Source organism: Rhyacophila brunnea, unplaced genomic scaffold (genome assembly GCF_057557595.1).
Source record: "Rhyacophila brunnea isolate RB1 unplaced genomic scaffold, BYU_Rbru_1.0 scaffold_2, whole genome shotgun sequence".
Classification (NCBI taxonomy): domain Eukaryota; kingdom Metazoa; phylum Arthropoda; class Insecta; order Trichoptera; family Rhyacophilidae; genus Rhyacophila; species Rhyacophila brunnea.
The window spans coordinates 38,140,578-38,167,415 of NW_028232859.1; the positions used below are offsets into that span (position 1 = coordinate 38,140,578).

The 26,838-nt window shown below is 34.2% G+C and overlaps 2 protein-coding genes across 2 annotated transcripts; one reads left to right on the plus strand and one right to left on the minus strand.

Annotated features, from left to right (window-relative positions):
- Window positions 1–9,218: 9,218 nt before the first annotated feature.
- Nmt (N-myristoyl transferase) lies at window positions 9,219–11,956 on the minus strand. The gene has a single exon (XM_085946330.1). The coding sequence runs from the start codon at window positions 11,917–11,919 to the stop codon at window positions 10,492–10,494; it is 1,428 nt and encodes a 475-aa protein (XP_085802456.1). The 5' UTR covers window positions 11,920–11,956; the 3' UTR covers window positions 9,219–10,491.
- Window positions 11,957–12,358: 402 nt separating this feature from the next.
- On the plus strand, window positions 12,359–16,377 carry RpL13 (ribosomal protein L13). Its single transcript, XM_085946331.1, has 4 exons — window positions 12,359–12,385; window positions 12,583–12,832; window positions 15,396–15,701; window positions 16,188–16,377. The coding sequence occupies exons 2-4, from the start codon at window positions 12,590–12,592 to the stop codon at window positions 16,329–16,331; spliced, it is 693 nt and encodes a 230-aa protein (XP_085802457.1). The 5' UTR covers window positions 12,359–12,385; window positions 12,583–12,589; the 3' UTR covers window positions 16,332–16,377.
- Window positions 16,378–26,838: the final 10,461 nt, after the last annotated feature.

Consider the following 26,838-nt stretch of genomic DNA (forward strand, 5'->3'; position numbering starts at 1 on the left):
AATTCAAAACATTACTTAAATAGAATTAAAAAAAACACAGACTGTCAATCGCGTACGCTTTTGAGATACAAAATTCCCTGATGTTGCAAACATTGTGCTCATTTTGAGTCGACGTTGGCTTAATTATGTTAAATGGCCCGATCAGTCTTTTAACGTTATGTGTTTCTGTCCACTTTTTTCATATAGAAAATTGTTTTTTCAATTAATATTTCATAATGAAGAAATCCTGAGAAAAGATTCTCGAGATCCGGGATTTCCCGAAATGTTAAAAATTTCGATTCTCGAGATTTGGGATAGAAAATTTCGAAAAATGAAAATTCCCGAAACCCAACTCTAGTTATGTCTCATCTATATCAGCTTAATCGTAAACTGCAGGGGAAAGAAAACACATTTTTTTCGATGTTCATAGTTCTTTCGTGCGAAAACAAATTTTCCCTTGCTCAAGATTTCGAAAGAGAATCTTCGATTCACTTTTAAGCCTGCTGAAACATCACCAAGAAAATAATTCTGATATTGACATTTGCTATTTCAATATAACAATTTTAAATATGAGGGAAGCTTTTCTCAACAAGTTTTAGGAATTCAGAAACAGCAAAGCGATGTTAGTCTGTGAAAAAAACCTCTTAGGCCGGGAATATACGAGCAACTTCGTGTTGCTGCTGCTGGCAGCAAACGAGCAGCCGACTACAGCAACTCGTGCTGCCGACCAAGGCAACTCATGCTGCTGTGCTTGGCAGGAAATGTGTCAGCGGGAGCTGGAGTTTACAAACGAATCTCGACTCATATCCAAAATGAAAGTTGAAGGAGAAGCTGTGTTGTTTATGGAAGTGTTGTTGCTTGTGCTTTTAGTACGTAAAAGAAAACAGAAAAACTCGCAGTTTTGGATACATCCTATCATGTCTCAAAGGGCTGGACATGGTGAATTTCATACTCTATTTATGCAACTACGGCACATTTTAGATTCCAAATGCACTCAGTTTTTTTTATATCACTTATAAAAGCGTCCGTGTCAAAATTATTGTTGTCCATCTTTGACAAAAACTCGGGACTGGATTGATGGTGCGCATGACTAGGTGGAGAGAGAGGTGGGAGGGGCTGAGTTGCTATACCGGGCAGCCAGTGCTGCCGAGTGTATGTTCGACGCGGTGACAAATTAACTGCGGCAACTCGGCGGTTCCGGGGAGTGCGTCGACTGCAGCTGCCGAGGTCGGCAGCAGTGTGTGCGTCCATTATGAGTTTTGTATGAACAATTAGGGATCTCCAAGTTGCCACTGCCGGCAGCAGCAACACGAGTTTGCCCCTATATTCCCGGCCTTAATGCTGCGGTAACAATTATTTTTATCTCCCTTTGCTGTTGACATGAAATGCAATTTCTAGATTTAAAAAATAGAGAATTATGTAGCTCTACATTTGAACGTCTGCTGATATGGACATACTGGAGAAAAACAAATGTGAAAATAGTTCACAGCACAAGTAGTCTGCTTTAAAAGACCTGTCGAAGGAAAGGAAGACATGGTGATTTTTAACACCCGGTATTCCTGACTCATATGATCAATTGAAAAAACTAGCGCTTGCTGCTCTTTCCCTTTTAGGTTCTACATATTCATGCAAATAATCCTTTTCAAGCATGAACCTTATCAAGAGTAAATTGAGAAGTCGTCTTATTGACGAGATCCTGGAATCGTGCCTAAAATTAAAAACAACATACAAACTTGACTTTTCAAGGAGATGCAAGGCCATCGTTCACTTTAAGTGTTTGTCAGTCATTGTCATGATTTAATTTTATAGATACCTTACTTGCAATTTAATAAGATCATTATTAAGTATGATAGCTATTAAGTTTTATTCAGTGTACCTGGTTTTTCCACGGCGTGTTAATTTGTTTTTGGACTACGTATCCTTTATGTGGTTTTTATGGTTATATATACTTAACTGCAATTATTAAAAATAGTAAATATTTATCTACATTCTGATACATTGATTTTACTGATGCAAATATGTAGGCGTAATTACAGTCTCGGGGTTATTCTGCCTATTTTTAAAAGTCATTATCACTGTTACGAGGGAACAGCAATATAGTAATAATATTCATAACACGTGTTAAATACCATAACCCATCTACATTCATCTTTTTTGTGTGTTTTTGCTTTGAACTTAGGGTTGTGCAAAAAGTATAGTTAATTATGTTTTGTACATAAACTATGTTCATGATATTATGATTATGTTCTAACAAATTAACGTGCATATTAATTAGGTAGGAATAATATAATGTATGAAACTATTGTTTTTTATGCTTATTTTTGTTATTTTGAAAGAAATATAACAAAAAGTATCTTTGTAACTGATTTAATGAAGCCTCTTGCATCTAATGACAAAATAAATACCAATACAATTATGCTTATCTGTATTTTTATATTGTAGTACTTTTTACACAAATTTTATTTTGGCGTTCCACTAATAAATAATAGACAATTTATTTTATTTATTGACATTAAAAAATAATACTATTAAAAAGTGTTTTGACAACCCTACCCCAGGCGGAATAACCCCAAAACTTCTAGGTTGTTTGGTTATGCTTTTAGTCAAATATTTTATGATTTTTATAAAACTAAATGTGTTGGAAAGCGGGAAAATGAAAATAACGCGTTTATAACTAACTGATAAGCGATAATCATAAAATATGTACAACAAAAAATCCACAAGTTCGTATGAGATTTCAGTGCCAACGAACAAACAAGTCACTGCGACCATTGCCGACGGAATACTAACGTATAGAACAGGGATGGCGAACCTTTTTGAGAAGTGGGTCAAATTTTGTTTATTTTTATTTTTAGTACTAGCTCGTGGGTCACCAAGTCACATATTTCATAATATATTCATAAAACAAAATAGCGCCGCAGGTGACTTTTTTTATTTGTGAAAATTTATTTGTACCCCTTCGAATACTAAAAAACATAAATAATAGTATTTGTCGATATAGGAATAATGTATTATTTAAGTACCAAACTTTATTTACCGATTGCTTAAAATAGGTGTGTTGAATAAAATAAATAAATGCAAATTTATCATTAAAGTCACTTTACTAAACTTGGTTACTATCCACTTGGCTACCAATTGATTTATTTAAGAATGTCCGACAAATCCGGTCCTGAATTTTGATAAAATTGTTTACATGGCAAATTACACGCAGTCGTTTTATTCTTCTCACACCATATTTATCAAACCATTTTGTTTGGTGTGGTCTGGAACTTGTATCGTTTGTTTTTATTTTTTTTTAAACCGCCAACATAATACAGGACTACAACTAAAAATATTTATATTTAGAACACAATAATTTGAGAAGAAATTTCTTATTAACGTACATGATATACATACATATGCAGACGAGAAACTTCAATAATAAAAAATAATTATAATGTTGAATTATTAAACACTTCTAGACAGACGTGTACAAGTCTGCCATTTAGTTCAGCACTGGTATATCTCCCCGTTCTACGATGCAACGAATATGTATGCGCGTCAAGTTTATGACTAACTCATGAGTCATACACGCTTCGCGACAAAAGGACAAAGCACAACGTTTTACGACCATGTACCTCAGACACAGGTGCAGTGATACGATAGAAAATTAGCTAGCCAATGTCTACATTAGAGATGGGAAAACTGGTCGATTTTGAAGACTAAGTATACTTACTACCAGTATAAAAAAATACTTAGTATGGAAACTTGTTCCAAAATACTTACTAGTATTTGGAATAATATATAGACTGTTTGGCGTGCGTATGCGTCAAAAGTTTCGTACTCAAGTGAAACCAAAACCAACTCCATATTAGTATTTGAAATACGTATCGTCTCAGGGAACTCTGACTGTGTATGAATTCTTCAATAGAATCGCTAAAAATACGCTGAGCTCCGCTTCTCGAAAAGTCCCATTAATTATAAAATTTTAAACACATTTTAAATTTATGAGTTATTTTTCTGTTAGGTTACAATATTCTTGTTAACAAAAATGAATAACAATGATTTTTTTTTATTGTAAACTGCGTCACCTCACCACATTTCCGAGGGAATAATATGCTGCTACAGAAAATTTATGACCTATTTGTTCACACATAAGATGATGTCATTTGCATGCATAGACTAATAAATTAAAATAAAGTTGTATTTGAGTGCTACCTCGCTCGCGCACATTTAATGTCAATAGTATTGAAAGTTTACCAACTAGCCAGCGACTCGCGATGATATCATCACAAGTTTTTTGGAATAAGTTTATTGGGCCATACATACTGAGTATGGGTAGTTTCATCCGAAACTTGAGTACACAAACTGGTGACAGTATTTCCAACTCACCTCTAGTCTACATGGAAATATTTTTTTATAAATTCGATATTATATATACTTATATACTTTATGTTTTTAATTGTCTGTTCTCTCTTTTATGATATAAAAAGGAAGTTTATAAAAATCAACGCGTGGGTCATTTAAAAAGCCTGCGTGGGTCAGTGTCTGACCCGCGAGTCCTAGGTTCACCATCCCTGGTATGGAAGTTTCATACTAATATCACGAGTAAGTGCGATATTGGCACCCCGCGCACGCCCTCCACTCCGCACAAACGCGTGATTGGCAGTGAACCGCTCCCAAGAAATGTGAAAACCACTCGTGCGTTTCGATGTTGTCATAAGATGATGACATAAGTATTGAAACTAACATATTATTTAACCTGATGTATGCCACATGCGCGTTTACCTGCACTACAATTCCATGCGTGCAAGGCCAGCCATAGTAATGAGAGTGTATACCAGTGATGGTGAACCTATGGTACGCAAGATGATTTTGTGTGGCACGCAAATGTTTTATTTCATATAAGTAATTAAAAAATATTTTTTTTACAAAATATATAAATAAGTAAGTGTAGGTATAATAATATAAATAAGTATATAATTAAAAATAATGATGACAGCCATGCGTATTTTGTTCGGTTTTTAATATTATTTTTACCAATCAATACGGAAACGACGAAATTCATGTATAAATTACCAATCACATTGTAGAAAAAATAACCATTATGTTTATTGTAAAATATATAATTGCATAGGTCGATCCTTAGCTTTAGGAATTTATTGATCGTCAATTAAAAATAATAATATTCAATAACAATCCTAATGAAAATTATTTATCATTCAAAAGTCTTTTGATATACAGTCCGTATATATCCGTGTATGAATTTAATTTAGAAATAAAAAATCTTCCTGTTGACTATTATTATAACCAGAAAGGAGCATGGATGGATAGGATCTTTGAAAATTGGTTCAAAACTAAATGGATTCCAAAAGTGAGATTTTTTGAAAAGTAAGGGGTTGCCACAGAAAGCAGTGGTGTTATTAGGTAATGTTCCTTCTCATCCAAATGGAAGCGTATTGAAAATGGACGCCAGCCTTATGGTTGCAAACTACCACCTAATATTACATCTTTAACTCAACGCATGGATCAAAGGTTTATATCATTAATGGAACGACATTACTGTAATGGCCTTCTTAAAAGCCTTTGTAACAAAAATGACGATTTGATTAAATTCTAGAAAAAAATCACAATATGGATGCGATACATGGAGTAACTCAAACTTGGTACAAAATAAAGCCAATAAAACTCGTTCGATCGTGGAGATAAATTCTACCAAATGTAGAAGCTAATGGCAAATTTATCATGGCTTTGAAAATATTGAGTGGTTAGAATATGATTCAGGTTTTCAAATAACGAGTGACGCGGATATTAATTCCAATCTCATTCAACTAAAAGAGAAAGAGAATGAGGCTAGCGTGAGGAAGAAATTATCAATCGCATTAGTCACAACACGGCAATGACTTCTGTTAACACTTTATTAGAGTAGGTACATTGACAAATTGGAATATAACGATATAATTAATAGCTCTTAGGAAAATTTGAATTGATTAGAAAATCATTAAAAGATTCCTGCAATTAAACCATAAACACAGTTTCACAAATTCTTAAGAAATAATGAGTATTAAACATGTTAAAATAAATTGCGTTTTAGGACTGTATAATATGTTGTATTTTAAAAAGAAAAAAACTATAGCTTGGAAAATTCGTGCCGCCTCTTTCCACCACTAGCCCGGATCATGGCCCCCACATCTTGAAGCGGGCCCCCAGGCTAGGATATTTGGCGGGCCCCCTTCCTATCGCTAAAGATAAAGTAGTGTTTTCCAAATGGTGTATGCGGTAAAATTAATGTGTGTAGATATATTTAATGATTTTTTTGTATATTTCAATACATCTATTTGAATTACGGAGTTGTTGAGTATCGATATACAATTAAAAATTGTATCGTATAACCACATAATTATAAATAATAATATTATTGAAGATAAATACTGACTTTTTTACTATTACGTTTATATCACTTATCCGGTCGACTCGCCACGCCGGGCCCTTCCTGAGCCCAGGCCCCCAGGCTAGAGCCTTGTCAGCCCCCCTTTGTGAGGGCCATGGCCCGCATAATCGGGAGTCGTCCGTATTTCCAAAAAAAGATATGTTTATAAAGGTTTATTTATTCATAGAAATTCACAGCTATGCTACACCTCCCAGCATTTAATGGGTTAACCCATGTATTTAAGATGGTACTTCAGTGAAACGGCAAATAATTTTCAACTATAGGTGCGACGAAATACTTTTGAATCAAAGAACGAAAATAACCTTAAGTTTATCCACACGCAAGATTTAAATCTTCTAATAGTCTCACAGAGAAGGCAACCCACTTTCCATTATTTTTGTATTCCCTGGTACTTACCTTGATTTCTACACGGCGTCAGGATCTTTCCAAATTTTAACTTTTGAAACTTAATGTACCAGACTGAAAAAATGAGTCTTTTATCAGCCGTTCTCGACCAATGATGTATACTCCCACGGCCGTAAAAAAAACAATAAATTCTAGATATTTTTTCAAAATTGACTCCCATACCACTTTTCTGTGCCTGTGGGTCTATTCTATACTTATCGAACACTAAATTGATAAATAGTATCAAACTTAGGGTAGGTTTGTATCAAAATATTAGCACTTATTGTAACAATTACACGAAGCCGGTTTTTATTGTTGCAATAAGTGCGATATTTTAACAGCAGCAAGATAGGTGCTGTTAAAATATAGCACTTATTGCAACAATAAAAACCGGCTTCGTGTAATTGTTACAATAAGTGCTAATATTTTGATACAAACCTACCCTAAGTTTGATAATATTTTTCACTTTATCACTTTAGCGGTCGATAAGCATAGAATAGACCCACTTTGATACAAACCTACCCTAAGTTTGATAATATTTTTCACTTTATCACTTTAGCGGTCGATAAGCATAGAATAGACCCACTTTGATACAAACCTACCCTAAGTTTGATAATATTTTTCACTTTATCACTTTAGCGGTCGATAAGCATAGAATAGGCCCACTTTGATACAAACCTACCCTAAGTTTGATAATATTTTTCACTTTAGCGGTCGATAAGCATAGAATAGACCCACTGGAGCCTGTAATAATTTTTTTCATATGTTTAATTGCAATTGTAAGAATACAATAATTACAAAACCATGACTTGTCTATGCTGACATTCGACAAAAACCATTCCAATGAATATTTTCCCTGCATGAAAATAATGTAAATAAATTCGATAACAAAAATTGAGATTTAAGAAATCATGATTAAATTGCGCATTGGGCGGCAGTTGATTTAGTCGCCACAGACGAATTCGCAATTATTGTTAGTGCCATGGGCTGTAATGCTATAAATCAGTGCTCCGCAACCTTTTCCCACCCATGGCACACCAAAGGTCTTCCCAGAATTCCACAGCACACCACAAGTAAAACAATTTATACACCAAAACATGGACCCCACATTCTGAACGGGAACCCCAGGCCAAGATCTTTAGCGGGCCCCCCTACCTATCGCTAAGGTTAAAGAGTAAAGACAGTGTGATACTCTAAAATAGCATTTTTCAAATAGTGTTCGAGGTAAAATTAATGGTATTGATTTTATGTTTAGCGATTTTTTGTATGGTTATATTATATAATTATGGTTAGTTGTCTAGTTAGGAATAATTATTTGTCGAGTATTGACACAATAATAATAAATTGTATCCTACAATCACATGTTTTAAAATATTAATACTAGCGTAGTAAAAGAGCGCCTTTTGACTCGAAAATGCTGAACTGCGATAGCCTTGTCGGAAATCCGAGGATATTTTTTTTTGACCGAAATCCAGAAAATAGTCAATCGAACATCGGCGAAGTTCGGTTTTAGCGTCCCGTCGTTTATCAATTCAAGAAATTCCTCCCGAATTTATAGGAAAAGCGCTTCTATAGAATTTTCAGCATCGGTTGCAAGGTTTTGTATCCAGTAGCATTGATTGTATGAAAGTACTGATGAAATTTTTTTTTTATTTGCAGCAAAGTTAAATGTTTTTTAAACGGAAAATTAATTGCTTGTTTTCAATGGTGTTCTGGTAGTTCCTTTGGAACATTTGTAGAGATCCTTGTCTTAACTCCTTCTGCCAAAGTTCGAGTTTATTTTTGAATTCTTCTACTTTATCAGAGCACATCAATATATTATTATTTTCATTCTGACCTTCCATTGTTTTATCAAGTCCATGCAGGTGCTCAAATATATTACCACCCATGTACGCAAATTTGGCTGTTGCACCGCGGCACACCGGTTGCGGAGCACTGCTATAAATGATGATGACGATAATAGTGCAGATAATTCAATTCAGCATGGTATCACATGCAGTGAATCACCATGTTAATCTGTGAGTTTTAACATATGAACCTCCCCGCAGAGTAAAAATTATATTAGCATTCTTCTTTGAGGACTGGTTGTCAGCTATTCGTTCAATGGTAACATTCATTGAATAAAACATGTGGTTTTGAAGAAACCAGCCAGAAACCAGCTCCGCCAACTAGGTCACGATGGGTCAAGAGGTACAATGCAAATAGTGTAATAACAGGCGCATCTGAATAGTTCAGCCGGCATGAAGAAAATTAAATTTTATGCTGATGCACTGATTATAATAAATTTATTTAAAGAGAATCCTTTTTATTGTAATTTTCTCTCAATCTTTAAACGCAAATAAGCACTGAATTAGGTACATGCGCACATAATAAAATTTGTGAAAATCATAACAAAATAACTAGCAAATAAATAAAAAAGAAATGGTGATTTTTAGATTTAAAATTTTATTTTTATATAATGTATTTTTAAAAATTTCTGCATCATTTCTACAGCTTCTAATACATGTATTTTCATCATTGATACTATAAATAATCTAGGTAAATGAAAAAAAATATGCCTTTGAATTCTTCATTCACATACCTTTATGATGGTAGAGGGCAAAACTGTCTCAAAAATCTAAGTTGTAAAAGAATGTTTCGAGAAGCCTTTGTTGGTCATATTATTTATTACGACTAATGAACAAAATATAGTTTGGTCCAAAGGATGATAGCAGTTTACATGTATGTACCATAATTATTATTACGGTGCATGTTAAGAATTTGACGGACACAAAATATCTGTCATTGGCACTGGTAAAAAGGGTTACAATTAGAAAAGTATATTTTCACTAAAATTGATTCATCATATTTTGAACCTTTCTATTTCTAATACCAGCCAAAGCCAAATTCTTTGATAATTCGCAGACAAGGCATTTTTGGTATATGTAGAATGTAGATAGATATTAATTATTAAATGAATGTAAAAAATAAATAGAAGATAGAAAATGTGAAAATTAACATGTAGGTTTGAAATGAACATTTTTACACTAAGATAATAAATAATGTTTACAAAAAAATACACAGAAAAGGTTGTACAAATGACTTAGTGTTCATAATATAAACTGGAAAAGTATGCACGAGTTAACTAACATCACTGCCATTAATCATTGCAAGTCTCCGATATAAACATTTTAACAAATAAATAAAAAATGGGGGTAAAATTTAAAATACTTTTATGCAACTTACAGTAAGGTGAATGTTCAATTACATATTATCATTACTCCAGTGCGATAAACAAATTAAACAACAAATATTTTAGAAAATTCGTTAATTATTCAGGGCGTAGATAAGATTGGTATCCTTGTACTTTAATTATTAAATTGGCATCGTTTGCGGATGCACTTTCTTTCAGTAAATAATGGAAATAAAATTCTATATCTAGTATTTATTATTTATAATCCAATATCGACTAGGCATATTTAGCTAGCGTCAATATGTATCGTAAGGCAACATTATTAACTCGCAAAACCACGAAGACTAGGCCTCGGAAAAAAGAAAATTTAACTCTAGAACAAAAAAATGTGATATAGGTATGTACTAATAATTTGAAATTTATTATATTTTATGAACGTTACAAATCATTTATAAAATTAATTACATTAATGATTGCTGCGTACAATCATTCATAATATTGCGATACAACGTATTCACTAAATTCATTACTGCAAGACGAGACCAATCTTTCCGGGTACCATGTTAGGACACCTCCAATTATACAAATAGTACTGCAAATCACCGTCTCCTATACCAAACTTGAGCGTACTTAAAAATTCCTTATTGTCCATCAGGTCAAGAGCGTTGAGCACATCGAAGCCGGCGTTTTTAGCCGATATCAGAGCGTCAGTCATGAGGTCCACCCATGGAGTTTTCGTAGAAACATTATAGAAAGAATACGCCGCCTTTAATGTTTTGTGAACGGGATGATTCATGACAGTCGACGGCAGGGAGTAATAGCTAATGAAGTCAGTTATAGTACCGTCAGGCTCTGCAATGACAAAACTATCGATGATAGCCGGCTGGGGTATAAACCAATGTTGAAACTCTTCTTCCGAAAAGATAGGAGCCAAGTCGAACTTTGTCAAATAATCATTTAAAAGTTTCACCACTGCCGGGCAATCCGACGAAAGCATTTTTCGAAAACCTGGAGTTTTAGGAGCATCCGGTAATTTGTATAATTTTATGGTTCTCTGCATTGTCCTGTTCTTTGATAAGCTCGAAAACTCGATTTGAATTAATTTCTTAGGGTTAAGAGAGCGATGCCAATAGCGACAAGTGGCTATCGGCTTAGGAAGAACAATTCCAGCGGTGTAAACGCCTTGAAAAATACCGGTAAGATTTACACGTCTCGTTATCTCACGGATCAAGACTGGTGCCACTCGTTTAGATCGTAGCTTTTTATGTACACATAAGAAATTAATTTCTACCACCTTTTGTACATGTTCGTGAATTCTAAGAACTGCAGGTATAGCCGATATAAACCCTACGAGGCGACCCGACTTGGTAACTCTCACGCCGCAGTGCCAATCTCGCCTCCATCCGGGTGGCTGCAGAGCCCACTTTAAAAACGCAGGTTGATAATCGAATCTAAACATACAGTCGTCGTCTTCAACGTAATTTTCATTCAAAAGTGTATATAGCTCTTTCAGCACTGAGGAATTGTTCAAATTGAGCGTATCCCACTGAAATCCTTCGGGTAAACTATAAGGTTCAGCCCTAATTTCCGATATACTTTTTTCGGGCTCAATAGGCTCATTTACGACAATTTTCTCATCCATTTTCGGAACGGGCTGGGTTGACCAAAATTTGTATGACTTCACTTGGTGTGGCTCTTTCGCCAGCATTCCTGTTTTCATATTTAACGCTTCCATTGCCATTTTCAGGTCTTTAAGAGATATATTCTGAATGTCACTGCTACCACTCAGGGATTCAACTGGATCACTAATTGCGCTATCTGTCTGATCACCGTTGCTCTCCATGACGGCTTTTTTCTTATTTTTGTTCCGCTTCTTTGGCTGTTTGGTATCAACGTCCCCCTCAATTGTTTCTTCTTTTTTATCATCGCTCACGCTGACTTCCCTGTCCTCCATTTTCGGAATTATTTTACTCTTGTCAACTCTATGGAATTTGAAATAGTTATTACTTAAGTGTTAGCACTATATTGAAGTTAAAAGCCCCATATGTATACTGAACAATATTAGATTATTATCTAGGTAGTTCTTTTCTATTCCGTGTTTTAAAATTATTTAAAAAAAATCAGGAACATTCATTAGTCATTTAATTTCAAAAGGTCAGCGTTTGATTTTAATAACAATAATCTTTTGTCGATTATTATTTGTATCCGCTATAATATATTATTTTACTTGTAAGGTATACATTTAATTATTCATGTGTTTTTCACTGACAAAATTGACTATTTTTTTATCATTATTTAGACATGCCTACCTTCCAGTTCATAGAATTTATTTTCATAGAGTATTGTTTATGGTAAAATATCTATGATTAAAAAATCGTGTTGATTTTTAAGTTCTTTTCCGGTAGGTGGACGAACACAAGGTTCGTAGTGTTCTTTCAAAATGGAATTTTCGTGTTTTATCTTCATCATCCGTCAATTATCTGACATTTTATGAATTGCACGGTTGTTAGCGACCTAATTGTCACGCGATGTGAAGACTATTTAGTAGCCAATGTTTATTTTTCACCATGAACTACATGTGTAGCTGATTTTTTTGACAGCTGACTTTAAATTTCAGATTCAAGATGGGTAAAGGAAATAATATGATCCCTAACGGGCATTTCCATAAGGATTGGCAAAGGTTTGTCAAGACCTGGTTCAACCAGCCTGCCCGTAAACAAAGGAGGAAACAGAACAGAATTAAGAAAGCCCGTGCGATTTTCCCTCGTCCAGCGGCCGGTCCTCTGAGACCAGTAGTAAGATGCCCCTCTGTTAAATATCACAAGAAAGTTCGTGCTGGCAGAGGATTCACTCTTGACGAAATCAAGGTAAGAAATATATTTTTACTACGTAAAATCTTGTCACAAGTCTAACCTGTCAGTCTAATTACCTACTAGTCTATTCTGTCATAGTCTATCCCATACACTTCAAAACTTTTTCCGTACCATTATCATTCACACCTTCGCTATTGTTTAATGTTGATTTTGTTTATTTATGATGACATAACTTTGGGTAAGAGTAGTCGACTTCGAAACTGTTCCTCATATTATGTATGTACTCAAACCCATATCCCTCAGAAGACATTATTTCGTGTTCCGGCACGACTGACTGGTTCTCCGCCCTCGCGCACCGCTAATAAATGTCACGCCTCATTCTTTAAGAGTACAACGCAAGCTGCCTTCACATTAATATGGTATGCTGTGATTGAAATATGAACATTTTCACGGAACTTTTAACTTCGACAATAGGCAACTTTTGAAAACAATGAAATAAACAATTAAAGCGGCATTAATTATTGCAATGGCATGCATTGTACATACCTTAAACGGAAAGCATTCTGTATTATTGTTTCACATACTATAATCCGCTGTTTTTTTACTTGTTACAAAATTACAAAAAGTTATAAAATCAAGCTCCATAATTCGCCTGTATTCGTATGTAAAATTCAGTAGTCCGCCGCGTGTCTATATCAGCTGTCCACTGTCATATTTAACGTAGCTGAGGCATGAAACAACCTACCGGGATGAGCAATAATTTAATCCTGAAAAAAGCTATGGCCTTCCATGAATCAAGATGATGAAAACTGGGAACCGGAAGACTTAGTTTCATCAGAAGAATTGATTCATAGGGCGACTGAAAACTCAGAGCTAAAGCGAAATGTTTTAGAATAATGGATACGAGGAAGTTCTGAGTAGGTATGCGAGGCTTTCGACTGAAGGCGATCTTATAAATACATCAAGAGGCTTGGATTCTGAGTATGAAGGCAATAATTGTAAGCCGACTGCAGCTCATACAGTCAAATCAGAAGATGCACTGGTTGGGACTGACGCGTTACCATTAATTAATAGGTAGAAGAAAATAATGCAACCATCAACACATTCATCATGTTGCATAATTTACGAGATGACACATTATTCAGAAAAAAACAAACAACAAATAGTTGTGTTACGTGATACTGTTTAATACCTATACATAATAAACTTAGTTTATAATTAACATGTATAATTTAATACATAATCGATTTTGATCATAAAAAAACCGTAATTTGCTAGGTAGTCAAATTTCTCAATAAAAACTATTTTTACGAAATATCTGTCTTAATTTTTACAATATTTTGTATTTATGCACTATAATCCGCCGTTTTCTCCAATTGGACACTTGTCTGGTTTTTGGGGTGGCGCATTACTGTGAGGGTACTGTATTAAAATGCTACCGATTAAACAATATGAATTTTACACTTATTAAATTAATGTTCACAATTTTCACTTTCGATTTTTCATTTTCGCAATCATATTATTTGAGTCATATTTTTAAAACTCGACAGACTAAAGTTATTGTAAGTTGTACAGTATACCTACACCTTATTATTCTTTAGTAGATATTTAGATACGATTGCAAAAGGTTAACATTATAAAATATTACAATGAGCTGCTTTGTCTTTGACTCATAACAACTTGCTACCATTCGAATTGTTTATGCTATTGGCCATTTGAAATGTGTACGCTGACTGCTTTAATCATTTTATTGATTCATTTATATAGTTCTTAGCTATTTTATTATGTTTTATAATTTTCAATCATTACTTATTCATTGTTATTAAACATTTTGAAAAATAGTGCATCCATGGCCAATTCTATCGTCCGCCCTTTCGATACATACCTACTTATCAATACTTTTTTTCCTTTTAAGTTCCCTTCCTGCACCTTGCTGATATAATTATGTAACGCGATATCTGACAGAAAACCATAAATCTACTTCAATTTTAACAGTGGTGTCAAAAATGTTTGCGAAACGTCACCACTCGCGAAACCGCGGTTGGGTATCACTGCTCTAAGTCGATAATAATCTAACAAATAATATAGTAAGAATCCCTACTAGTAAAAGTCACATAAAAGGTTGCCGATTACTAGCACGCCTATTGTAGGCTTTCTTGTTTAATTGAGGGCTACATCCCGCTGCTTCCCGTTTTCACCCGACTGTGTCCGATATAATCGTAATGTACCTAATTTTCTAATACAAAACTTCAAATTTTTGAGTTATTCTATGGAATTTTGCCATCAATATGTTTCCAATGTGTCACAAATTATGTATGACCTATTGGATGAATTTTCTGCATGATCTACAACAATACACCAATTTTACAACTACATTGTTATAATGCATAAAATTAAACCATTATCGACTTTATGCGGAGCCTGTTTGCCTATGATATCATTCATCTCCTCTCCTATGGCTCGGATCGCCATCGAACACGCTGTCAGTATGATGGTCCTTTACTCCATCCAGTGGTTTCGCAGTGCACTGTGGTCCCTCCGGCTCTCTCATCGGGCACTCAAATGACAAATTTCTTTATTGCAAAAAGTCACTTACTCTGTTCCCTAAAACTTTCAGGCTGCCAATATGTACCCTGCATTTGCCAGGGCAGTCGGAGTCTCAGTGGACCCTCGCCGCCGAAACAAATCAGTGGAGTCGAGACAAGTGAATGTGCAGCGACTCAAGGAGTACCGCAGTCGTCTGATTCTGTTCCCACGCGGCGTGAAGAAGGTGCGCAAGGGAGAAGCCACCAAGGAAGAGTGCAAGGTTGCCACGCAGCTCAAGGGAACACTCATGCCCATCAGACAGCCACTGCCCGCACAGAAGGCTCGTCAAATCTCTGAAAAGGAAAAGTCCTTCGAAGCTTACGCTTTCATCAAGAGGGTTAGTTAATTCTTTGTATTATAATTTTACAATTACATTGACTGTCAATTTGTCGCTTTGAAAGTATGGAGATGTAACTCATCGGCAGCTACCGATAACTTCCGTAATCAATTCGAATGTTAATTTGTCGCTTTGAAAGTATGGAGATGTAACTCATCGGCAGCTACTGATGACTTCCGTAATCTGTCGGAGGAAGTCAGGATCCAAACCAGGTGCAGATTTGTATTGTAGAAAATGATTAATAATAGAATTAAATCGTTCGTGAGTATCTCATTCATCAATTTCTATAATGAAAAACCATTATCGAATTCATCAATTTTCTATTTATAGGAATCAGAAGACTGGGAAACGCTTAATATCTCACTGAATATTGTAACATTTTACATTATAATAGACTGAAGGATTTAAAACCAAAAGGAGTTTGTTTATGATCGGAATGAATTTATTGCTGTATTATGAAATTGAATATTGTTATCTTCATTTTAGGCCCGCATTGATGCTGAGATGGTGGGAATTCGCGCTAAGAAACTTAAGGAAGCAGCTGAGAATGCTGATGACTTAAACAAGGCAACCAAGGCCCCAAAGACACCCAAGGGACCTAAGACACCTAAAGTTAAGGCCAAGAAGTAATTTCTTGTAATTTACTAAGAAAAAATAAAATCCTAAAAACATAAAATATCTTTTAAATTGAGTTTCTTTGTTCCTTTACATTCTTTCAACAATGGCGCACAAGTAGACTAAATATGTGAAAAAAATCCTAGTACAATAATGTCCTTCGAATTACTTTCGAGTTTTCAGTGATTCGTGGTAAAAATTAATTAAGGGCTTGCGCAGACAGAGAGCGGTCGGAGTTCTGCGTTCAACCGACCGTTGACCGCTAACGTTCAGGGACAGCAGACAGGTGGCGGTCAACAATAAGCGTTCCATTTGTATACAAACGTCGTTGTGACACAGGCGCTGCATAATGCGAGACCGCTATATTCCGACTGCGAGTGGAAGTGAGAAAGCACCGCTGTTGCGTACTCACTCCCCCGTGTGGTTTCGCTCTATGTTGTGTGACTGCTCAAATTCCTATGACGGGAGGTACGGCGTTCTTTGTAATTCCGGGCATAGAACTCTAGCGTTCCAATTGACCGGCGCGGTCTGACCGCCGGCTGTGTACCCATACAGTATGAAGTCCATACAGTACAAAGAACGCAGACCGCCTGACCGCGCTCTGTCTGCGCAAGCCCTAAAACAAAGTGATATTTAGTACTGATTCTACTTTTTTAATACTATTTGTAACTGGTTCCGTCTGCTTTCGATAGACATGTCAACTAATAAAGAACATACAATATATGGTTAAAAGTTTTTATCTACAATATTATAAACCTTTGTAGTGTACAATGAAAATAAAATATTTTCATTAGTGTTACCGGCCTATATTTTTGGTCCGCTTATTTGTTATGAAAAACATCAAGTTAGATATTTTTTGAAAAGATTCAAGCCACCTGTTCATGTTTATTATACAAAAGTATAAATTACCATCATGTTAGAAATATATCTTCTTCAAAAGGAGCTTCAACATAGAAAAGTAAAGCAAAAAATGTACCCCTGGGGCTTTATTCGTAACTACTGCGAGTGTTCCTAAACATCGTATCTGTGATGAATGACATCTCTATTCAATCCATATTTGAATTCGCTAATGAAGCAGGTCATATGTTTGTCGAGAGTGCTAACCATGACCTCCAGGGTCCAAGATCATTAAATTTGTAGATGTTTTTCCGTCAAATAATATAAAGAAATTGTGTTAATTAAATAGCGTATAATATGTTTAAAAAGTACTTACGAGCAGCGGCGGCTCCTCTCATGCAAGTGCTACGCACTACCTGCATTTTGGAAGACATCGCTCAACTTTTCATTGTTATTCATATCTGTATCACTCACTTCGCGAAGTAGAACATGTAGCAGTATTATGGACAATACTCCGTTCATGAGCGCAAAGCGATTGCGATCCAAATAGATTTTTGTTTGCACAGGATTACAGTGAGGTCATTGTATACTACTTAAACGGTGGTCCAATGTTCCCGAGTAGCGTTTTGTGTAGCATTTTTTACACACTTTATGATCGGCGCACGAAATTTACGGTTTCTGTTTTATAACAATGTTGGTTAATTTTTAACATTTAATGAATCGCCAACATTTTACGAAAATACAAACTGCCGCATTTATTTCTAAACAACTCAAATACATTCAATATAATAAAAAAAAAAAACACAACAGCACTACATGAGTAGTAGGTCGTAGCTGAATATTAAATAAGAACGATAATATAAGAGAAACATACTTTTAATGACATAAATATATCAGGAATAAAACTGAGTTCGAATGAACGTTGATTTACAATATAAACATTACCCACGTAATGTTAGTTCATTTTATAATTTCACGTAAATTAATAATAATGTGAGATTTAAAAAATAAACATACTGCTATGCACTTTTAACAAAGTGAATTACCCAGACGTCATCCGTTTTTACGATGGTTCATATTTGGCTGACGCATTGTTGGTAGCGTAACGCCATAAACCGTGACATTTATATTTCTTTATTGATATTAAATCATTCTAACTGTTCAAAAACTTTTTTGAGAAATAATATAAATAAGCTAAAGACATTTAATTTACCTTCCGAGAAGTTCGACGTTTCAGTCATTTTACACTAAGATATTATCATAGCTTATGGACACGGCTGCCTTCAGTGTTTGATGTAATCATGAAGAGACGCTTTAGACGTGGCTAGGATGCGTGTTCCTGATGCCGCCAAAGAGTGTGACACTTCGTACCCTTAAGGCACAGCCTCAAGGGTTCCGTCGCCATGGCCGGCCCTCCCTCACCCTGCAGCGGTGCCACAAAAGCGACCTATGTGCTGCAGGTCTGACATGGCGGGAGGTACAAGAGTTGGCGATAGACCGAGGGAAGTGGCGCGAACTTGTGTTTGCTGTATGCTCCAATGCTGGATCGTGACAGGGTGAAAGAAGAAGATCTTCCCTTTATAGAAGGTAAACCATTCCGCACTACCAGAAAATGCTATCTGAAGACCACCGGTCGCCACTGCTTACGAGTCAATGCAATTACTTACCATTATATCTTGGCGACAAACATCGTAACGGTGGATCTGGGAACTGATCCCCTGCACTTTCAGGTTTAAATCCACACTATCGACCCCCACTGTTCTGCCCCCATAAGCAAAAAGGCAGCTATTTCCCAAAATCACATTTTGAAATAATGAGACATTCATGTTTTTTCAATTAAGAAAATTTTCAGTATGGTTGAATCTTTTGTTTTATGGTATAAGCAAAAACCAGTACATATATTTTCAATTGATGCTGTGTGTTGGATCTTTTTATACTGTTTTCTTGTTTAGCCCTTTACTGCATGATTTTTTTTTTTTGAAAAATTTTATTTTTTCTTGGTGTCAAAATGCCTTCTGAATAAAGGAAAAATAATAAAAAAAATATTTTTCGAAAATTCCATTAAATTTTGTATGTTACTGCGTGATATCACAGATTTAACACATTTGGAAATCTTACATTTCAGTATGACAAAATACAAAACCAAATGAAAACAATTATAAAAAACTAATGTACACACCTTATTTGATGTGTAGATATTTTTATTCAACCAATTTCAATCTTCTGTATATTTTTATTTATTTATTTACAAATGCGGATTTTCGCGTACATACGAATTCGTCAACTGTCAAAGCAGAAATGCAGAGACTATAATGCAGAAATGCTTTATTTCTTGAAATGTCCAAACAAAATCGGTAAAGTAGGATGTTTATGGTAAAACAGTTTTCTAGGCATCGAAAAAGTATATTATTTGATAATTTACACAGATGGCATTGGCTATATTGAAATGTCGCAAATTTGCGACACCATGCAGTAAAGGGTTAGAATAATTACCATTATCGCGAAAAAAATGAAAAACCATGTCAATTTTTATACTGAAATAAATTTTATACTTCTTTTTTATGTCATTCATAATTTCATGTAGAGCATTATCCGTGCACAAACTCAATTTGTGATTTTTATCGAAAAGCTGCCTTTTTTCCTTATGGGGGCAGTATAGTCCGTAACATAATCATAGCTAAGATATGATTCTAGTATAGAATTGCATAGTTTAGGCTATTTTTTGTTCGATTTTGTAATGCCAAAAGGTTCAAGCAAACTTGATTTTCATTCAATTATCGTTTTAATTTTACAAATATTTCTTCCTACTGACATCTTCGGGTGAGAAATGTGTGGAGATAATATTATTATTACAGTAGTGTATCATGTTTTATAATTTGAAGCAAACAGTACATAACAATAGAAAATACCCAATGATTTTTTTTCTCTAGTGCGCATGTGCATTACAAAAATATGTGAATAATTTGTTAAAATGCATGTGTGCAAGACAAGTTGGGCAACTAATTTAGGTACATTGTTATGCAATTAGTGGATACCCTTGCGATATATTATCGTGCCGCGAAATCAAGTTGTGTTCAGTAACTACTTGCTAAGCGCGGTGGGCACATCGGATAAAGTTGCTGGTCTATTAATTTTCATACAAACTGTGTACGGTTGGGGCTGTCATATCAAAAGAAAGTACAGTAAAACCTCGTTAATACGAATTCAACGGGACCGAAAATCGAAAAAAAATTCGAAATGTATGAGGGGTAAATATAAAAAATAAATTTGATTTTCATTAATTTCGTTTACGATCATAGATAGATGTGCCTACCAAATTTCCGATTCCGTGTGTTAATGGGTCATAAAATGTCATAAATTATTTTTATTACCTTAAAATAAGTAATTTATGATGTTTTAAGAAAAGTGTCAATTCATCGTCAATCTGACAAAAGAGGCTTAAGTTAAAATTTGGCTGTTTTAAGTTAATAATGGCGAAATGTAGCTTATGTGATACTTGCATACGTGTCAAAACGGCATATCTGCATTAAATCTGTGTCAAAAGTTATCATAGAAAAACTTATAGCTGTATATTCAGTTATTTCAAATAAATTTCTGACAAACGGCCGGAATCTAATATACGCCTCTTTGTCTGATAGCGTTAGCGACATTTCTTTCGTTCCCGCCTTTAGTTTTGACGTTATGCGTGCGGTAGTGATACAATGTTTGTCGTATTCTTTATGTTTATATAACTATAAAACAAATGTTACATCATAACAATAATGTGCATAGTTTATGTGTGTATGTTTACGTTTAATTACTTGAGTGTTATCTTATAACTAAAACAATAGCTTAACACACTCGCAATTAGTGAGAAAGTAGTAAGGACAACTATGGAAAAAATTCAATCTACAGGAGTCTTAGAAAAAGATAAGAGAGGAAGAAGGGTACAATCACAGAAAAGACAAAGATGCAATTGAAAGCCATATCAAAAGATATATAGGTAGGTGAATAAATGAAATAACGATATCGACTAACCACACTAAGTACACATTTATTAAAAAAAAGAAATGAGTCAAGTTTTCAAACTGCTTTAAGTATCATGATCACAGTTTTTACAAACCTTACTTACACATTGGAACAATGATATACATGTCAAAGCCGATTTCTTATAACTACATGATAATGTACGGCAGTTAGAATTACAGTTACATGGTTTAACTAAATAATTTGGTAGATGTTCATTCGTCATTTGTCTTGGATACAAATTATTTTCTCGTAACTCATAGCCAAGTTGTAGGAAATCAATAGGCTCATTAGTGGATCAGATGAGCTTTTCCATAAATAAACTTGTGCTGAAGCCCTTAAACAGTGTAAATACTTATAATGTAAGCCTTGGAGATTGTCCCTTAGATGTGGTGGATTAATTGCAAAGATTCTTTTGTGAGCCCTAAAAATAAATTACAGCTTGTTAAATTTGTCAATGAAAAAAGTGAGCTGTACATTATGTGTGGTAAATTTGACGACCCCACACAATGGTTTAAATTGCAGGGATCAATTTTCACTGACAAAATCATTTAGAAGCAGACTCTAGATTCTAGAATATTCTGTCATATATTTCATGCTGTAAAAATGCAAAATTTGGAGATTATTACTGTCCCGATACAGATGTTTTAATCTTAGGCATTTATTTCTGGAATAAACTCGCAACGATTGGTTGCCGTGGATTATGGTTTGAGGGATCTCAGAAGAAATCCCGTGTCTTAGGTAGTATTTTGCCAGCATTACATTCTTTAACCGGCTGCGACACCATTAGTCGCATAGGTACAAAAAAACAAGCTTTAACCATCTCGTCAATGAGTTTTGTTCAGGATGCAATTTCAGATTTAGTAAATGGATAGTTGGAGACCACAGCAGTTTCAAGACCTAGAAAAAGTTTGCACTTACTTATTATGTAAACAAAAAACAACAGCGGATGAACTTCGATATAAATTTATTTCCCAAAATATTGGATTTAGTTTAAATTTGTCAAGAGATTTTTTTCACATATGATTCATTGTATTAATACTGTTTAAAGCATGGGTGGCCAACCCGAGGCCCGCTGGGTGTCAACTTGTGGAGCAGTGAGAAAATAAAAATAATATCGAATGCTGCCGCTAGATGTGCTAATTTCGCAAATTGAGATTCGATATTGATTAAAAAAACCATACACTTAAAAATAAAACTACAAATAGTCAAAAAATATTATTGAATTTTAATTCTTGGGCACATTTCGTTCCGCTCCGTTACCCTATGTCTATAATGACATGGCAGAGCATTTTTCCTTTAGTTTTTGAAAAAACCAATCAGTGTTCGTTCTGCTATTTTTTTAAAGACAGTAATCACTTTTACTAAATTTTATTGGAAAAATACATAAGTTTCGTTATTTAATAATCAAATGAAAAATAGTTAACGTTCAAATTTTTTGGGGACATTTTCGGAATGGAACGAAATGGTAACGGAATGTAATTTGTAAAGCTAAAGTTACATGTAACCATAAAAACAAATTTTTGTTTTATGAAATTTGTTTGAATTTTTTGATAGTCAGATATATATTCAACGTGCGTCACAATAACAAAACAAATCAAACTTAATCACTAAAATAGACATATTTTATAATAAATTTCACAATACTGGTAACATAAGGTAGGTAATAATTTTGACACTATACATTACCATAACTTTTATTTGGCATTTATATTATTATTTGTAACTCAGATCAAAAATATTTTAAAGCAAATTAACAATATATGAAAAAAATGAAATCAGCAAGGGATTCGGACGCGAGTTCCTAGCGCGGTACGGAGTATATAACTTTTACGAAAATAATTACAGTCGAACTCGGTTATTACGATCTCATTTGTTGACATTTGGTTTATGATTTTCGGCATACTTTTAATTGATTCACTGTTATAACGAGCAACTTATCGGATACACCGAGCTAAAATACTGTTAATGTGTCGATCGTTTAAAAACATTTCTACCCTAAGCAATAAAATCCGATTGGACAAGATGCCGCCGGGGTCGGATTACGTTTATGACACTAGTAAAGTGTCTAAGTACCTACCTTATTGGTGTTTCGCCGACAATAATAGAAAAGAATCCACGCGTATGGTTGAAAAATCCAAGGTTTGTGAAGTCAGTAGGTACCTACCAGCGTTCATTACAATAAACAAGGATTTGGATTTCAGATTTTTTATTTTAAACTTTTTGTGTAATGTGACATGCTCATTTAAAAATACCTATTCTCTAATATAACGAGTAACGCTTATAACAAGCAAATTCAGTCGGTCCCATCTTCCTCGTAATAACCAAGTTCGACTGTATGTTGTCTTGAAATTGACTTGTATTCATCAACATAAAATGTAGCTATACAGGTTGATTGTAATCAAGACGTACTTTTCTGACATTTCGCGAATACCTACAGTCCAGGTATTAAGGTGATGTCTCTAGGTAAAGTTGTTATCGAAAAATAGCTAGAAAAGTTTATTAATCGGTAGATATATATTCAAAAGTAATGAGAAAAATAAAATAAAAAATTAAGATGTATCGTGGAGTTCTATATACCAAAAATACGTGTCAAATTCGGTACATTTCTATCGGGTGGTAAGAATGAATGACATAAGATTTATTATCAAAATTACGATAAAAATATACCTAAATCTATTACCTAGCGAAACGCTAAACGTAAATTGGAATTTATTATATCCTTATATCTTTTTTTTCAAATTTAAAAAACATCGATTTAGAGGTTAGAAAGCACGCAATTAAAATCGAAATATCTCGGCTTACACGCAATTTATCGCGAATAACGCTTAGCGTTTCTATTAAAAATATTATTTATTAATTTTTACGGCAGTTATTTAAATTTAATCTTGTATTTTTGTATATTAACGAATCGATAGAAATCGAAACCATAATAATTGCTCGAATTGGCAACATGCTGACAACACTAAGCCGACGCTTGGCCGTATAGTGCTGCCGTCGTGGAATTATTTGGAAACAAAATTTCTTCATACAAAATACACACACAACCATAACATGACGTTGAAAATGAAACTCACACATAGACAAGACAAAATAACATTATTTTTCTCTGAATCTTGGCAAAAATCAGTTTGTGTTAAACTTCTATGCGAAATTGCCATATGAATAAAAATAACTTAACAAATTAAAATTACAATATTAGCAATATAGCCAATATAGCCTAAAACTGAACTAGATGCTTCACATCAACCAATGTAGGGCCACGTGATGGCTCGTGGGTTAACTTCAATAATATTGCTTATTATATTATATACTTCATTAGAATAAACAACTTCTTTTGTAGCTGTTTATGCATGCCATGCTTGTTTCGTGGATTTTCACGATGGTTTTCAGATTTTTCGTGTTCTATGCTTATAACGATATCTCATAATTATTATTAATTTACAATGCTATACAATGTAACCAATGATTTATTATATTCTAAAATGTTTTAATGAAAATAACTAGTGGAACTTTTTTATATAATTATATACCATATATAGTTAGTTTATTTAGTGGTTATTTTGGTTTCTTTGGCAATTCTTCCAGAATATATTCCTAGAATTGTCGGACTTGAGCGATAATAAAACGCATTTCTAATCTACGCATGCGTTTTACTATTTATTATACATGTTTTCCTGATATCGTCGCCTTGGAAGTGAATAGAGCTTCACGGATGTCATTTGTGTATTAGATTGTTTAGCAAATTTGATGGAAATCATGTTCCTGTAAAAAGATCAGTTATTTTTCTTCACCATATTAATAATTATAACCAATAAGTATTTCAAAAATTGTTTGGTCAAATAAAAACGTTTTTGAATTTTGTGTGGATTACCTCTATTCACTTCCAAGGTGAAGATATTCACCAAGATTTATTTTCAACACGTCTAGTATTCTCAATACTTTCTATAACCTGATTCCTAAACCTAAACAATTTTTCACAAACATGTGTTTGGATCCAGCGTGTCTATTCCTGAGACTATGTACGCAAGACGCTTCCCGCTGCTATCTAAGGAAGGTTTGTATCCAATTGTTGTAATTGTTACAATAAGTGCTATGTTTTAACAGCACTTTTCTTGGCAAAGCTAAACTTTCGAGCGAGATGACTGTTTAGACCAAGGGTTCCCAACCTCGGAACGCGACGGGTTTTCTGTGGGGTCGCCAGCTTATAAAGCTAAAAAAAATTCACTATAATGCAATTTTTATTTTGGGCAGAGAGGTGGTGGCGTTCTCATTGCTGTACGCTCCGACCGACCAGACAGTATATCTGTTGTTGACTGTCACTTTGCTGCAGCTATTGATGTCGTTATTATTCGATTACGGTGAAATGGGTCATTTTTCACTGTTACGTGTATTTTCCACCGCGATCGTCTCGCGATGCATATAATTCGTTCTTTTCATACTTTGAAAACTTGCCAGTTGATAATTGTATAACCATCATTGGTGATTTCAATTTGTATTCATCTCATTTCTTATCCTGTATGAATCTCAAGCAGTTTTCAGAGATAAGAAATTGAGATACCCGGGGTTCCAGCGGCTAGCTCAGGTGTCCATCGAACCCCGGATTCACAAAAAAAAGATAAAAAAAGGATTTATATATGTTGGTAAAATTAAATAAAACACTAAGTCTTTCTCGTGCGGTCTTAGCATTATATATTTTAATATTTGGTTGGACAACGTTACTTTATAGTCCATTACATATTTTGTTTTTACAATTAGTTACACAGGTCCGTACACGGTTTACAAAGGACGCTTACTAACTTTCTTTTTCAAATTCCCCGTACCCACGCCGTCCAGCAAAAAGGACTCTCGTGATTGGACATACGATTAAAGCACTTGCATCACAAAAAATGGAAGAAAGCGAAGTGTCTTAGCGATTTTATTTTCTTATATCATATCACGTGTATTATATCAAATCTTGTGACATTGTCAATGTTATCAATGGAATCCAGTTTTTACTCTTGGCAGACGATTTAAAATTATATGTGTCAATTCACAGTGAATTAGATTGTCACATATTACAAAATAACTAGTAGAACTTTTTTATATTATAATAAGTGAAGGTAATTCCATAAACAACGTTTTTTGTGTAATTGAATTTGATCAAATTATATACCTACAATATATTATAATATACTATCATAAAAATGTCAATACGATATAATAAAATATTGTACTTATTTAAAAAAATTAATAATTATTTGAATAAGTATATATATATAATAATATTATAGTAAGTAGAATATATTATATTCTTATAATATGTAAATGAATTTTTGTCTAGCGATTTTTTTCATCTGGCAATACTTGCAACTTATTATGGTAACTTACTGCCATCTGGTTGGAATCGACCAAAGTTTTTAGTAACAGATTTTTAGAAATTCATGGTAGATGCCTGTAAATATAAATAGATGGCGTGAAAGTCACATTATATGTGTAATTTAGGCCAAAGACATCGCCTTAAATCTAATAGGGTACACATTTCTGTTAAACGTGACAAAAAAATACTTTTTCATACATTTTTATAAATTTCTATGCCTAAAATGTATGGAGAAGTTTTAACATTTTGGTGGCGTATAACAGAAAGCGTATCCGGAAATTTGTACGTAAACAGTTCAACGTAGAACACTTATTCGTGTGC